The sequence below is a fragment of the Numenius arquata genome, chromosome 5 (assembly GCF_964106895.1).
Source record: "Numenius arquata chromosome 5, bNumArq3.hap1.1, whole genome shotgun sequence".
Taxonomy (NCBI): Eukaryota; Metazoa; Chordata; class Aves; order Charadriiformes; family Scolopacidae; genus Numenius; species Numenius arquata.
In genome coordinates this window covers 51,512,910-51,527,235 of record NC_133580.1, presented here as the reverse complement: position 1 = coordinate 51,527,235, position 14,326 = coordinate 51,512,910, and the positions used below count along the sequence as shown (strand labels likewise).

The following is a 14,326-nucleotide window of genomic DNA, read 5'->3' as shown; positions in this document are numbered from 1 at the left end:
AACCAAGGCAGTTTTTCACAGAGCAACATCCTACTCCATCTTCCAAGCCTGTAATTTTACCCCAAGTCACCACTGTGAATCCACCAAACCACAACAGAGCTGGGTGGGACGGCTGCATCCAGAAAGGCACAGCTGGAGGAGAAAAGCTGAGGAAGAAAGCTGCTGTGTATGGCAAGCAGGGATCCCACACCACCTCAGACTCCATAGCTACTGGCTCTGAGCCGCTATCTGTAAAGCAGGAGCTTGGGGACACAGCCTGACAACCACAGCAGTATCTGCTGCAGCTTGGGAGAAGGCTGCTTTTTGGGAAGCAGAGCAGGTTTTAAAGCAAAGTAGCCATTAACTGCACAGTAACGACTCTTAAATCATGAATGAATAGCTTTGCCTCCTCTGGGAGGCCACTTGACAGCTCTGAGTAGCTACAGAGGCTGCACCTTTCCATGGGAAGAACAGAGCAGCCCAGCTTTTGGTGAGAACCCCTCAGAGATAGGATGACCCACCACAAGGTCACAGAACTGCTTACCAAACCACACTGTCCCGGTTCCCTCACACTGAGCCAAGGGGAGGGGAGGAGGGAACAAACCCAGCTCCCCCATCATGGAGATCTCCTGGCTCGGACCTGAGAGCTGCTGGCTGTAGCTCCATCCCCCCTGCCCAGATCTGGAGGGAGTCTGCCTACAGCATCTCCCATGGAGGTTTTATTTCCTCCACATCAAAATATTGCTAAAATTGATTTTGGCAAACCACAGTATGAGATCTGCGTCTCCTTTAGCTCTGTTGTTTCCATGAAGCAACTTAAAGCATACTTGTTAATACAGTGCCTGAATCAAAAACCTGTTGAAGTCATGAAGTTGGTTTCAGTGGGGTTTGGGTGGTGTGAAGCAAGAGGGTCTGGGCTCTGAACTGTGAGCACTCTGCCTGTGGTCACTGGCTCTTCTCACCTTGGAGGTGAGAATATATTTTCCTCTACAGACATGAAAAATAAACTAGCAGTTGATATCCAAGTCCTCTCACCCAAATACTTCCACATTAGCACATGGTTTAGAGCTAGATGCAAGTTTTGTGATTCAGATCCAACTCTGAAGCCCCATATAACTATTATCTCCACAGGCACTAATTCAGACTTCTTTTGGGAAATCCACACATGCAGAAAAGTGAGTGAACCCATAGCAAGACCCACGCCTGAAAGACCAGAAATCTATTGTGTTTTTAGACCAGAGAGAGTTGTTCACTCAGTTGAAGATTCAAGGAATGTCGTAGAAGGCAGAGCCTTGACAGTATGGAAGTACCTCAATGGGTTGATCCTTCTTTTTGGGCCTTTTGTTCATGGATGCACAATCCAATGAATCATTCTCTTCATCATCTGAGAACACAGAGCCTTTTGTTTCACAGTTTGCCTCAGGTGGCTTTTCATACTTATTGTCCACACCTGTTTAACATGGCCATTTACGGTCTAAACGTGAAGACAAAGGATGAGGAAATCAGTGACGGTTTGATTCACACTCCCCAAAATGCCACCTCACTACAAAGCCATGCATTTTCCAGGGATTAATAGATAGAAGGTTCACACATCACACTCTAGTAATAGCAGCTGTGGGGTTAGATATCAAAAGGCCCTTGTTTATGAAGCCATTGTAAGCTATATTTTTATTATTTTCAATAGAATCAAGAATAAATTCACAGCCTCTGATGTTCTGGAGGTTGACTCTAGAAAGAGATTTTTTTTTGTTTGGCTCGGGGATAAATAAAATAGCGGATTTCTTGAATCGCTGATTCCATCCATAGTTCCTGCATCTACTGCTTCCAGGAGTGTCTTCTAGAAGACACCAAACGAGTGTTGAAGCCCTCTGAGCAGTACAGAGGCAGCTGCCTGTATGCAGAAATATGAAGCACAGCAGCACTAATTGACTTGACACTGAGAAAACTCAAGCCAAGAACCAGTCCAAGTCCCACTGAAGTTAACCGAAAGCTTCAACAGGCACTGAGTGGACCTTCAGCAGTGGGCGTGTTGCTGCAAGACCAGAGCGGGGCAAAGTCTCTCTTCTGTTATTTTGGAGTAAATTCTATGGAGTACTAACTCCACTGACGGATCTGAAGGCAAATTATGGCCCTATGACTACAGACCACTAACGCCTGCTCGGTGGTTCTTATCCTTGTAACTTATGGGCAGATCTTTGTGGGATTGGTCATGTTGCACAACACGATCCATTTGCTGCCTTAAATCCAGAGAGGGAAGCAAGACGGTATTTTTAATGGACAGTCCAAAGCAAGAGGTATAGAAGAGGACACCCAGTGTGACCAAGATTTCTGCATCTCCACAGACAGTTTCTTATCAGTAAGGCTGGAGTTTTCTTTGTTTGACTGATAGTTAGGCTTTTTTTCATTCAGAAACACATCAGGAGTGGAAGTGTTTGCTGTTTAGATGGCATTAACCACAATTATTGACTCTATATTTAGACTGTTATATAACCATACATAGACATAATGCTCTGTGCTTCTTGTCTCAGCCTGACTGTAAGGCTCTGCTGGACCAAAGACTAAAACCCAGAGACTAAAATCCAAGAGGATTCTTAGAAGTCTAATACTTATTAATCTATTTAGATCCTTAAAGCACAGAAGAACTGAATTCTCCAACAGCTCTTTCAGTTGGGTAACACAGAGACAAAAGGGAAGTGATTTGAATACAGCAACACAAGTCACAAGCAGGTCACTGGAGCTCTCTCCTGTGCCAAATTCAAGTCAGCAGCTAAATGCTCTTAGTCCCTGCGCTCAGGCCACAGGATGCAGCTGCTGCTCAAGAGAGCGGGGCACACCATCCTCTGGCCACTGACCCTGTGTTTCTACCCCTTTGCATGGGAAGGTCTGGAAGATGCCATCACAGGTTTCCAGGAAGAGCTGGAAGCTGACTTTTTTCCCAGTTGTACTGAAAATGCTGATAAGTCACATTGCAGAGAGTTCCGGGATAACGCTGAATATTTTTTTTTTCCTATATATGACAGTAGTGTTAAGACTACACTGTGCAGAGAATTAAATGTTATCTAGACCACATACCAAATCAGTACAGGAACATTTTATTTTAATTACTATCTTATTCTTCAACTTGGGAAGTAAGCTATCCAGGAGGTGCCTAGCTTAAGTCATCTTGGATGTGGAAGCTGGTCCTTGCCACCTCTCTCATCCAACAAAAAATGGAGTCAAGTTTTTTTTAAATGCTGTTTGCTCAGCAAAGCCTGAACCAAGCATACCCAAATTTGCAGCCTGGAGGCCACGTACTGCCACAACACCAATTCATCTGACTGCTCCCACCTGCCCTCTTTCCCAGAGGTCCCTCAGATGCAGACTGCAGGCTGGACTTCAGGCAGTTTTGTTTCCAGATAGCGAAAGTGGGTCAGGACTTCTTTAAACTGCCTCACTGAGCTTTGCACAGTGGCCCAACACCACACACCCAGCCATGTGCTGCTGCAAGGAGACAACATCTTTCCCTAGCAAAAACAGGACTTCAAAGAGGACAGGACGGAGGGATGTTGGAGAACCAGAATTAGAGCATTCAGTGACCAGAGTGCAGAGACACTGGCTGCTGAAGCTGAGAGCAATCAGACAAAACTGCCCTGCTCCCTTTCTCTTACAGCCAGCCACTCCGCTGCAAAAGGAGACAGAAGGAACTGTCAGCCCTCATAACGCTCCCGTGAATACCATGTTTTTCCAGTGTACATTGCTTTCTCCATTATTATTCTCTCTCCTGAATTGGTTGCTGGGTGAAAAAAATATCCAGGCAGCTCTGCCAGCCATCTTGCCCATCTCCATGACAGGCACAGCCTCCTGCAGGCTCCTCCACTATCCCCATCAGGCTGAGCATCACATCCATGTCCTGGAGGTGCTTCCGTGAAGATCAAGAGGAGAGCTCAGCCTCCAAGCTGGCACATACTGCAGCAGAGAGGTCTGTAGAGTCTACTCGAGGTTGGGCTGAGTTCTTCTTCTCCCCTGGTTCATCTTATTGTGAATGAGGCACTGAAAACCAGCCAAATGGGAACCAGTTTTGTTTCATCCTCAGTGAACTGGAAAAGAAGTGGGTCTATCCCAGGCCTTTCCACTATGTTTCTGACCATTGACAAGAGCAGATCTTGAACACACAGGGCCGTTTTTTTAAACCCTAGAGCGAGAAGGGAGGATCCCCTGCCCATCTTGCCTCAGGAAGGACATCTGTATTGCAGGCAATCCCAGCTTCGTATTGATCTGGGGTGCCAGGCTTTGTCCCACGTTTATGGAAGCACTGCACTGTTGTGGGACCGGACGCAACTCATCTCTGAAGGAAGGGCTGCCACTGTGTGAGTGCCAACTCTGAAGTCACTTTTTTGTGAGTAGAGTGATGACAGGATAAAACCCTAATTTTCCTACAGCAAGAGAGCGAGTCTTCTGCAGGAGAAAATGTAAAGCAGGGGATTAATCAGAATAATAAGCACACATGTGAGAAATTAGTGAGAAAGGAGATGGAGGCTTAACGTGAATGGATGGGTTCTGGACTCCAAGGTTTGTTTCTGGAGAAGGTTAACACTGTAGAGCAAAACATGTCAGGGTTGGCACAGGCTTCTCAAAGATAGCACTTGGCCTTGGGTGACCTCCTCTGTGTTTCTAAGTGCCGTCATTAGGATCTGAGGCTGTGGAGGCTCAGGCTGCTATCAGATGTCCCCAAAGTGGCAGAGCCAGCAGTATGTGCTGCTCCAGGGAAACAGCTGACAGCTCCAGGGACCGTGTCACAGACAGGAAGATGGCTGTGTAAAAGCATGGACCATATGCCAGGCATTTCTTCTGGTGCTCTTGTCTTTGGGGGACTCTCGCTCCCCATCTCAGAGCGGGCTCTATTTCGAGTGTCTCCACCTTTGTGTGGAGAGGCAGAATCGCTGTAGAAACAGGAAATCAGCTGGTGTGCCAAGGCTAAAGCTGCTGCTGCCTCTTGCAAATGTCTTTCAGTATCCAGACCAGATTATACTCCTCTCTCCACTAAGGCAAGACAGAATCTGATTGTAAACAGTCTAGGGAAAGGGACCCCGTAATTCCAGTTCCTATCATCCTATCCTAATTTCTTCAAAGGGAACCAATATGACTAGCATATTGTGTGGGAAGCACTGAAGCTGGGCATATTCTGAGTTAAAGTAGACAACTGAGTGCTCTGCAGAGTTGGGAACTGCGTTATTAAATGCACCACAGGGAACAACCCAGCATGGGCAAGGGAATGTAGGGCCAGATTGTTGTCATCTTTAATCTCTGTCATTCTATGAAGGTTAAGAAATCTCACTTGCAAAACTCATTCTAAAGTAACAAATGGGATTCAGTGGCATGCTGTTTTTTTCAGCAATTGCTTTGATTCAGGTTCTGATCTATGCTGCTGTGTAAATATGGAGTAACTACTTACGGATTTTCATGAGTTCAACAGAGGTCAGGACCTGGCCCACTCTAATTACAGATGAGAAAATGACTTTGATCTAGATCCTCTGAAAAATTTGGACACAAATACAGTTACAGTGGGAATCAGGCACCCCAATACCCTCGGGAGAAGCTGAAACCCCCCTTTATTTTGCTGAGCACAATACTTCTTCCTCCCCTCACTGTAATTCCTTGGGAGCAATGGGGAAAACGACAGTCACAGACTACACGAGCCAGGAGCAAGGTACTGTATTATTGTAATGGAAGGTAAAGTCACTTCAAAGCTTAAGCCTTTCCAGGGGATAATTCATATAAAGAGGTTTGCACACCACTTAATAAGAGCAAGAGAACAGATATTTATTTTACGATGGCGATCAGCTTCTTTTCCCTGCAACAAAGATAAATTTCCCATCATTTCCAAAAGACATTGACCCAAGTCATGTACTTCCCCAATAGTTTTCATTGCCAAAACAAGAAGTTAGGAGCAGCCAACTCCACCAGCACGCACTGCCCAGGAGCCACAAAACAGAGGCAGACATCCTTTCCAAAGCTGAAGTCAAGTGCAACCAAAGCAAACAAGTCTAATCACATCAACAAAGTCATCCGTTAATGAAAACACATCCCACAAATGATTAAGTTGTTAAGTGCTAGTCTATTCCAAACACCTCAGAAGAAAACTCATGCAATCAGTAACACTTACATCAGAGTCCCATAATATTTACATAGAGAAAAGGAAAGAATAAACTGTTAGGGGAAAACATCTGGGTGTAGAGGGGGAAGGAACATTGTTTCAGAGCACAGAAATCTTCACCTTTGCTTTCATAAAATCTGTGGTTCAACTGGAGTTTACTAAACAACAATTAATGTTTTAACCTTTTATTGGTACAACGTAAATGTACTTACAGGACCTATTGATTTTCTATTAAAATTTTTCCTTCCCTGAAGTAACCAAAATAAATATGAAAGTATTTTTAAATACCCTGAGAAAATCCCAAATTGCCATTCAGAGGTACTGTCGCAAAGTGATGCAAATAATCACTGTAAAAATTTGATTCAACATTTAGTAAAGGGAAGTTTTAAGGAACAAAATGCCTAGAGCAATGGAAAGTTGTCCTTTGTTCTTTAAGTTCAATGAGAGAAAGGTTAAAAAAAAATCCCCAGCACAACAGCTGGAAGCAAAACTGGCTAAGAACAAAAATGAAACCACCTACACCATTTAATTGAATTAGTTCAGAGATGTATGAACAGCCCCTTGACGCAAAGTCAATTAGTTTTTTCAGAGTACTTTCCACAATAATAATCTCATGTGCAATTCGTAGCATCCCACAAAGAATGGGTTGGATACATCTAATCTACCAATAAGGTGATTTGTTTAAAACACAATTAAGTGAATGTCCAATTAAGGTCCTCGCTGAGCTGTACTGCTGACTGTGTGTGATCTGTCACCTTGTCTTCAGGGTGACAATCACATGTAGGAAGAGATCCGACAAAAAAAAAACAAACCCAAAACAAAACCAAAAAAACCTCCAGGGGCTAGCTTTATGCTGCAACACCCAGCGGATGGCTGACGGAACACGTCGGCTGGGCTGTCAGTCACTGCCGAGCTGCGGTTTTTAAGGCATACATTACTGTATCATCACCACTATGGAGCACAACTCTGCAGTGCACACTCAAAAAACAGTCCCATTCACCACTAACACCCTTGCACATTTCTTACATTGCCTAAGGCTCCTGACCAGCATTTTAGTATTAAATGCCCCCTCAAATACATGCAGCTGCAACAGTTTTCCTGATACACAGCTGATTCTTCAATATCTGCTAGGTGTATTTATTCTCTGCAAGGATTAAAATTGTTCCTCCCTCTCAACCATGCCACAGGTCTTTGCAACAGCACCTAAGAGACGTTAGTTGAGAGAAACCACCGAACATAATATTTGTTACTTCTTAAATGCCAGTTCCAAGCAAGCTTGTTTAATACTGCCCAGCATTTAAGCATTTACAAGGCACTGCCAGAAGACAAACAGATATCCCTGGAGATTTTCACTCTGTCCTTCCTGAAGGGGAAAAAGAACTCTTACGTAAATGTACTGTTGTTCTTTGATGTTGCGGCCTGACTTTCCACAGGTCGTGAACATAGAAAAGATAAATCAGAAACTTATGTAAAGACCTGGAAGGAGTTTTGCCAGCAAAGGCTTGCCACTGAACAAGAGCAAGAAGAGCTGACACAGAAGCTGTCAAGAAGACACGCTGGAGTATAAATAGTGGAACACGCTTGTAGTTAGTGAAGGTGCCCAGAGCAAGGGAGGATGAATGTTCTGAATTGTGTCAATGCCTCATCATGTGCAGACCATGAGGCCGGCTGGAGTGAGGCAATCTGGCAGGAAAGAGCTCTTCTGTGAAGCAAACAGCTTCAGTGGCAGAGAAGTCCATCACCACTGACAGTGACAGATCTGCTCCCGTACAGGGGGAGCTCAAGCTGCACTCAGCCTGGCCTTCAGCCTCTGCATAATGCACACTCCCATGGCACCTGCAGGCCATATCCTCGTGAAACCACCATACTTTGGCCTAAACTATTTTTATCTTGTCCAGTGCTTCTCTCAGGATATTATTTAGGGAGCAGGATGGGCAGACTTCTGCTCCCACCAGCCCATGCTCGCCTAAGAGCTGTAAGGGCTTCTATGAATCAGACAGTGAGAAAACAACGGCATTTTACCCGCAAGAGCATTAAGGCAACTGTTCCTGCCAAAAAGGCTGCATCGTGGCTCTAAACCAGCCTTTAATACTCCTGCTTGGGGTAAAGCTTGACTATCTGCCCATTTAGATTATAAACTCTTTGGAAATGTGTACTGTTAACGATTGTGCTCTGAAACTGGCTACACAGAAGTTTGTGCCAAGGAAAGATGAGTCCCAATAGTTTAGGACAACTTAGTCCTAGCTAAACAAACTTAGCTTCTTTCTTCCCCCTGCTTTTTGTGGCACTGAGAAAACGTGTTCACATTACGTAGTCAGCTCTCAAAGCTACCAAAGCTGCACTTACAAAGGAGCATTTTAAACGGCAGACCGTTGTCTGAGAGTGCATTAACGCATCTATTGCCTTGGAGACAGAGAAAGGGCAGCCTGTGGAGACAGAATGAACCCTCTATGGGATAAAGCCTCAGCATATCCCTATTGACACGGTGCAAGGGACAGGATTATGGCAGGGTGGGGGGGGCGGGAGGGAATACTAAAACAAGCCAATCTGAAAGACAAGGCTCACAATTTACAGAATCACAGAATCACAGAATCTTAGTGGTTGGAAGGGACCTCTGAGATCATCGAGTCCAACCACATTAAAAACAAACAAACAAAAAAAAACCACAACACACAAAAACAAACAAACAAGCAAACAAAACAAACAAAAAAAGCGCACCCACCAACTAAACCCCACACCCACAACCTCACACACAACACCCCAATTTAAACCAGATCAACATGACTTTGGGCCCAATTTGTAAACTTATCAGACTGATTACTGCTTTAGCGTCATTAAATGACTTTCCTAAGATTAACTTATGACTACTGAACACTTAAGGAGTCAGTGATTCTTTTTATAAATAACACTTTGAACTCAAATCCTTAAAATTGGTTTAGGCCAGAATTAGAAGGGTGCTAATAAAGTAGGCTGTGAATGCAAGTGTTTCATGATTGCTCAAACAGATACCGCCTTAGACAGGCTTAGGTCTCCTGCACAGTGGCACGCTCACCCCAAACGTGCTAGTGCAAAGAACCAGAAAAGGACAACAGGGAGGGTGACAAACCAAATATGAGGGTTGGTTTGCCACCTGCGCAGTGTGCAAGGAGACAGTGGCAGGCTGGGGTCACCAGCCTCCAAGCACTAACGCTGCACAGAGCTGCATGACACATCAAGTGCCAGGCCGTGGGAACACACACCCTGGTACTCTGGAATTGACAGAGCCAGCAGTGATGGCTACAGCACGGTGGCACCACTGAGATCATCCTTCAGTCCCTCTGCTGCTGTCCCCAGGTTGATTGCAGCGTGCAAAATAAACAAAAAGCACATGAGATGAGAGGTAAAGGCATTATGAAAGTATTTAGCTTCCACCACCACGAGACACTGCCAGTCTGGATTTCTTCTTTCTCCCTAGACAAGCCACTTGGCAGTCCCATCCTCTGGGCTACTTGGCATGCCCAAATCAGAGGCCTCCCCCTCCTTTCATCTGCCACTGGGACAAAATGCAGTGGTGATACAGCTCAGCTCTTAGCAACCATCCTGACTAGTGCAGCACTGAAAAGACCACCGGCAGCTAAACTGTTCACTATACTTCTGAGTTTGTAAACACAAGACACACTGGGAACAGTGGGACATTTTTCTAAAACGGCTCTAGCAAAGACTAAAGCAGGGACAGCCTGTTCAACCCTATTTCGTCGTACCAGGGTCTGCTACTGGGCTTTGTTATTTACCCTGCCCATCCCAAACACAAACGTTCTCTCCACCGAGACAGGAACACTTGCCAATCCTTAGGGAACACAGCAAAACAGGGCTGGGACTGAGGGAGGTTTCCTCTTGCTTCATTCCCAGTGGTTTTACACTAGCACTGGGGGATACAGGGTTGATGAGTTACACTGGTGCAGCAAGGACAGTGGCACATCCTCTAGAACAGAAAGGACTGAGGTTTTTCTCCAGAGAAACACTCCCCAGCCTTGGGTAACACAGGTCAGTAAGGTGAGAAGCACTGCAATACTTGTCATCAGCACACACACAGCTCACAAACTCCCTTGCAGCCTGGCCTTTTCCTGTTTTTTTCCTCTGGTGTTAGGAAACCCAGTAAGTAAGAGCAGCAGGAGCAAGCTAGGCTGGGGAACACAGCCATGCCTGAGAAGGATGCGTGGGTACCGGGGCGCAGGAAATCCAGCACTCACCTCTGAGGAGTCGGCACATTGAGCAACACGTGCACACTGAAAGAGGAGCTGAGCATTAGAAACTCATCAGGCTAAGCTACTATCTCTCAGAAAACACTTGGCATCATTTTAAGGTGGATTTCATGGTCCCCATGTGCATAGAGAGACATTGTCTCTATTCAGCAGCAGGGAGCACAGGCCCAGGAACGTGCCTCACCCCAGGCTGTGTGCCTAATGGGTGTTAAGGCTGGGATTACGTACAGCTCCCTGGCTCCGTTCTCAGTTCACTAAACAGAAATAACTCCTGACTAGAGGGAGCCAGGAGTGTGGATAAGCAATGGGTAGCACAGTGCAAAAGGCTGTATGTTAATAAACACAGGGTGCAATACTGGGATTTGTATTGCTACGTACCTGGATTTATTTATTTTTTTAGTAGATTTAGACTTCTACAAGCACTGGTGCAGCCGTTCACGCACCTTCTGAAGGAAAACTATCCACAGATCCCTTATCTTCCTAAATCAGAAATGTGCTAAGGAGTCCTGCAGGAGTTTTACTTTGGTGGAACTGCTTTAAGAATGAAAGCAACCAAGGGAATTGCATTGCACCCTTCAGTGCAAATGCAGGTGACTCATAGCTGTTCATAAAAGTGTGACCTTAACAGCTTCGTCTTGTGGATAGGTTGTGTTCCAGCCCAGAAATAATTCCCACTTTGAGCCTTCCAATTTAATTCTCACAGTGGCACCAAGGACTCCAGAAAAACAAAACCACAACAAACTTTTGGTGAAAACAGAAAGTTTGAGCTCTGTGTGATTTCTTTGGTCATAATTATCCTGCACTGTAGACACTGAAAGTTCCTCCATAATTTCACAGTCATTTTAAACCAGCATAAGCCAGTGCTGCTGCCGAAAACAGATGTCCCATTGCCCCTCGCACTCTGGCCTCCACCTTCCTTGTCCCATTGCTGATGTCTGTGGTGCTGCTCTCTACGAGCCTGAGGATCTGACCCAGGTCAAGACCATCCTGGAAGCAAGGAACAGCATTTAACTTGAACCAGCTGCCTGGCTGGGGTCAGCATATATAAATAAGATTTAAACATGTTCAAGGAAAAGGACAGTATGGTGCAGAAGCAAGCAGTTGGGTCACACCCTTTCAACAGGAGTGCTGGCTCACATTGACTGGATGCTGCTGTGAAAATACGGCCTTTGTGTAAAAGAGAGAAATCTCAACCAACCACAAGAGATCTGCTGTGGGTTTAGATCAGAAGGCAGCTGATCACAGTTTTATGACTGTTTATTCTCTCAGAGCTCATACAACATACACACACAGGTTGTTCTCACACATATTTCTGGAGTTTTTCTGGATGGTGAGGACTGAACTATCCAGACATATCCTGAACACTGATATTGCTCCACATCTGTTCTGTTCTGCAAAGCCTTCAGCACTTAAGCGCAAAACCAAGAAACAGCCTAGACTCTCTCCTGCACAGAGGAGTGGAGAGTATCAGAAAACACACTCTGTGTTTCTGCTTTGAAATCTTCCAGCTGAGAATGCTCTCTGCTTGGTGTAAGCTTAAGCAGAAAGGACACTTGTTCAGGCAATACAGAGGGTAGAGGGTGGCTCCATAATATGGGATCCTCTGGCCCAGACTGTGTCAGCTCTGGACACTGAACATCACATGATGCAACGCAAATCTCCTGCCGCTAAGGTATGTCCCATGGACTCACCCAAAAGCAAGGCTGGCCTCCAATACCCAGCCCACGCTGGAGGTTTCCATTGACATCAGCAACTGTGAGACATGTTTGCATCAGCTATGGGATTGAGCTATGCGACATGGTGGCCAATATCCCACTCCTCAAGTCACATCTGTCACTCACCAGCCATCACAAGGGAACAAGTTTTATCTGCACTGTCTAAGATGCTTTTAAGGCAATACTGTAAGGTTAAGAAGTGCAAAAGCCCCCCACTATTAATAAAGACACGTTTGTATGTGGATTGTTACTGGATATTTGCCAGAACAACAGACTGCATTGAAAAATATTTGGAAATGTTGTTCTGGAGCTTCCAGTTTTCCATAACAATGAGTAGCCACACCACATTTACAGTTCCCAAAGGGAAAGGGCAGTTCTGCCTGTGGAAGAAGCACAGGTTAGAACATGCATTGAAGCTAAAATACCACAGGCTATCATCAGGGTACCAGGACACTAAATTGAGAAATGCTGAACTAAGAGCAAAGCGAAAGATCAGATAAATAGGACATGTGATGGGCCTTCTATGTGAAGGAAGAGCAATCATCGTGTTTCCTCGGTGTATGTCGAAGGAAGGTGTGCACATGCTTCACAGGAGCAGTGGCGATGCCTCAAACAATGTGCTGGGAGGTGGTTCGGGGCTCAGTAGACACACACAAATCATGGTAAAAACAGCCTGTCCTGGTCTGAGAGCCTAAACTATGACACAGTTATTGCTCCTTCATGTCATCTGCATGTGGCTTTTGACTAGGTGTGAGGAGGAGGACAAGGGTCTTTCTGTGAGATGGGTGTGAATACACCTGGAGCCCACTATACACTGAGGAGTCCTGCTGCAGAAGGGGATCCGCGTGAGCAGCACTGCTCATCGTATAGTGGGCACACTGAAAGGCAGCAAAGACAGCAAAAGGTAGAGGCAAAAACAAAAAAAAAAAGCAAAAGGTAGAGGAAAAGAAGGAGTAATTCCCCTTGTCTCAAAGGCAGCTCTTGCATATTCTATTTCTTGCCCTCATAAGACACCCTTCAGCAGGCAAAAATAAACCTTTGCTGTGTCTGCATGTGGATGTTACTAACTAAATGCCAAGCTCTTCACACGGTGCTTTGTGTCAAGAGGGGACTCAGACAAATCCATCCAGGCAGCACCAGTCACATTACAAAAATAACAACAATGGAAATGAAACAAGCTGAGTGGTTATTTAATGTAGCCTGAGTATTGCATGGTCCTGCAGTCAGACTTTGGCCACAGCCAAAGCCCACCAGTGTCAGGAAAGTCTTTTCATGGGTTTCAGTGGGCTTGGAAACATGCCCAAAGAGATGTGAAACCAGAACCTGCACCACCCCTGGCGTTCGCAGGGGGAGTGGGGCATTTCATACCAACAAACTTGAGTTTCATCAGTCTCATCTGTGAGGGAAGATAACAGACCTCTCTCCATCCCCTGTCTCTCCAAATCACTTTCTTTCAGATATCATATCTCCTCTTAAACACAGTCACACAACAGGATTGGAACTGTTGCAACAGTAAGTTCCACACCAGATCTGTGTTTTCATTGCTTTAGACCCATCTAAAATCCTGTAACTTCATCCTAAAGAGCGATCTCTTGTCTTTGCCTCACTGTTGTAAGCAAGGGTGTGCTTCCATGCACCATTCATTCAGTAGCAAAGCTAGCTTGAGGAGCTTCCAGATCCTAGCCTCTTGATCTCAAAACATATCTCCCCAAAGGTCCTCCAAAACAGTTATTTTGGAGGCTTCCAGTAAGTCGGATCAGCAAATCAGTCTAAGTTAAAAATAATTCTTCAAAAATAGTACAAGAAAGTGTTTTTAATCTGGATAAAACTCAGGATTTCTACCTGAGTCCACAGCTCTTTACTGCCAGACAGCTTCAGTGATCATAGCTAGGCCATTCCATCACCTGAGGGTACCTCTTGACATCTCATTATCATAAGGCTGCTATTCTCTAACATGGCTGTTTTTCCCGTTGAGAAAATTAAGAGCCCGTGCTAGATGCTAAACTAATTATGGGGCCTTTGTACATCCCTGACAGCCATACGAGAGAAATGAACGGAGCTTTAAAAGCACTCCCATAGGCAATCTGTGTATGTACTCCTTCATCAAAGACTGTGACCCCCATAAGACTGAGTGATGCTCACACACACTCCCAGCCATGGGGATGCCAGTCCCAAAGCAAAAAGGGTTACAAATGCTACAGCAGTGCTTGGCTTTTCCACCTGTGAGGTCAGCTGTGGCCTAGCAATGCCCCCTTCCT

The 14,326-nt window shown here is 45.3% G+C and overlaps 1 protein-coding gene across 2 annotated transcripts in view; it reads right to left on the bottom strand.

Moving 5' to 3' along the window:
• The window catches only part of REEP1 (receptor accessory protein 1), a 69,490-nt gene that overhangs the window by 4,995 nt on the left and 50,169 nt on the right, over positions 1-14,326 (bottom strand). Inside the window, exons 7-8 of one of the 2 annotated variants that reach the window (XM_074147024.1) lie at positions 10,342-10,377; positions 1,290-1,429 (exon numbers count right to left, since the gene is read on the bottom strand). In XM_074147024.1, the coding sequence (XP_074003125.1) occupies positions 1,290-1,429; positions 10,342-10,377 (176 nt within the window). Of the gene's footprint in view, positions 1-1,289; positions 1,430-5,656; positions 5,810-10,341; positions 10,378-14,326 lie in introns of those variants that run through there. The other variant, XM_074147025.1, reaches the window with a different exon arrangement.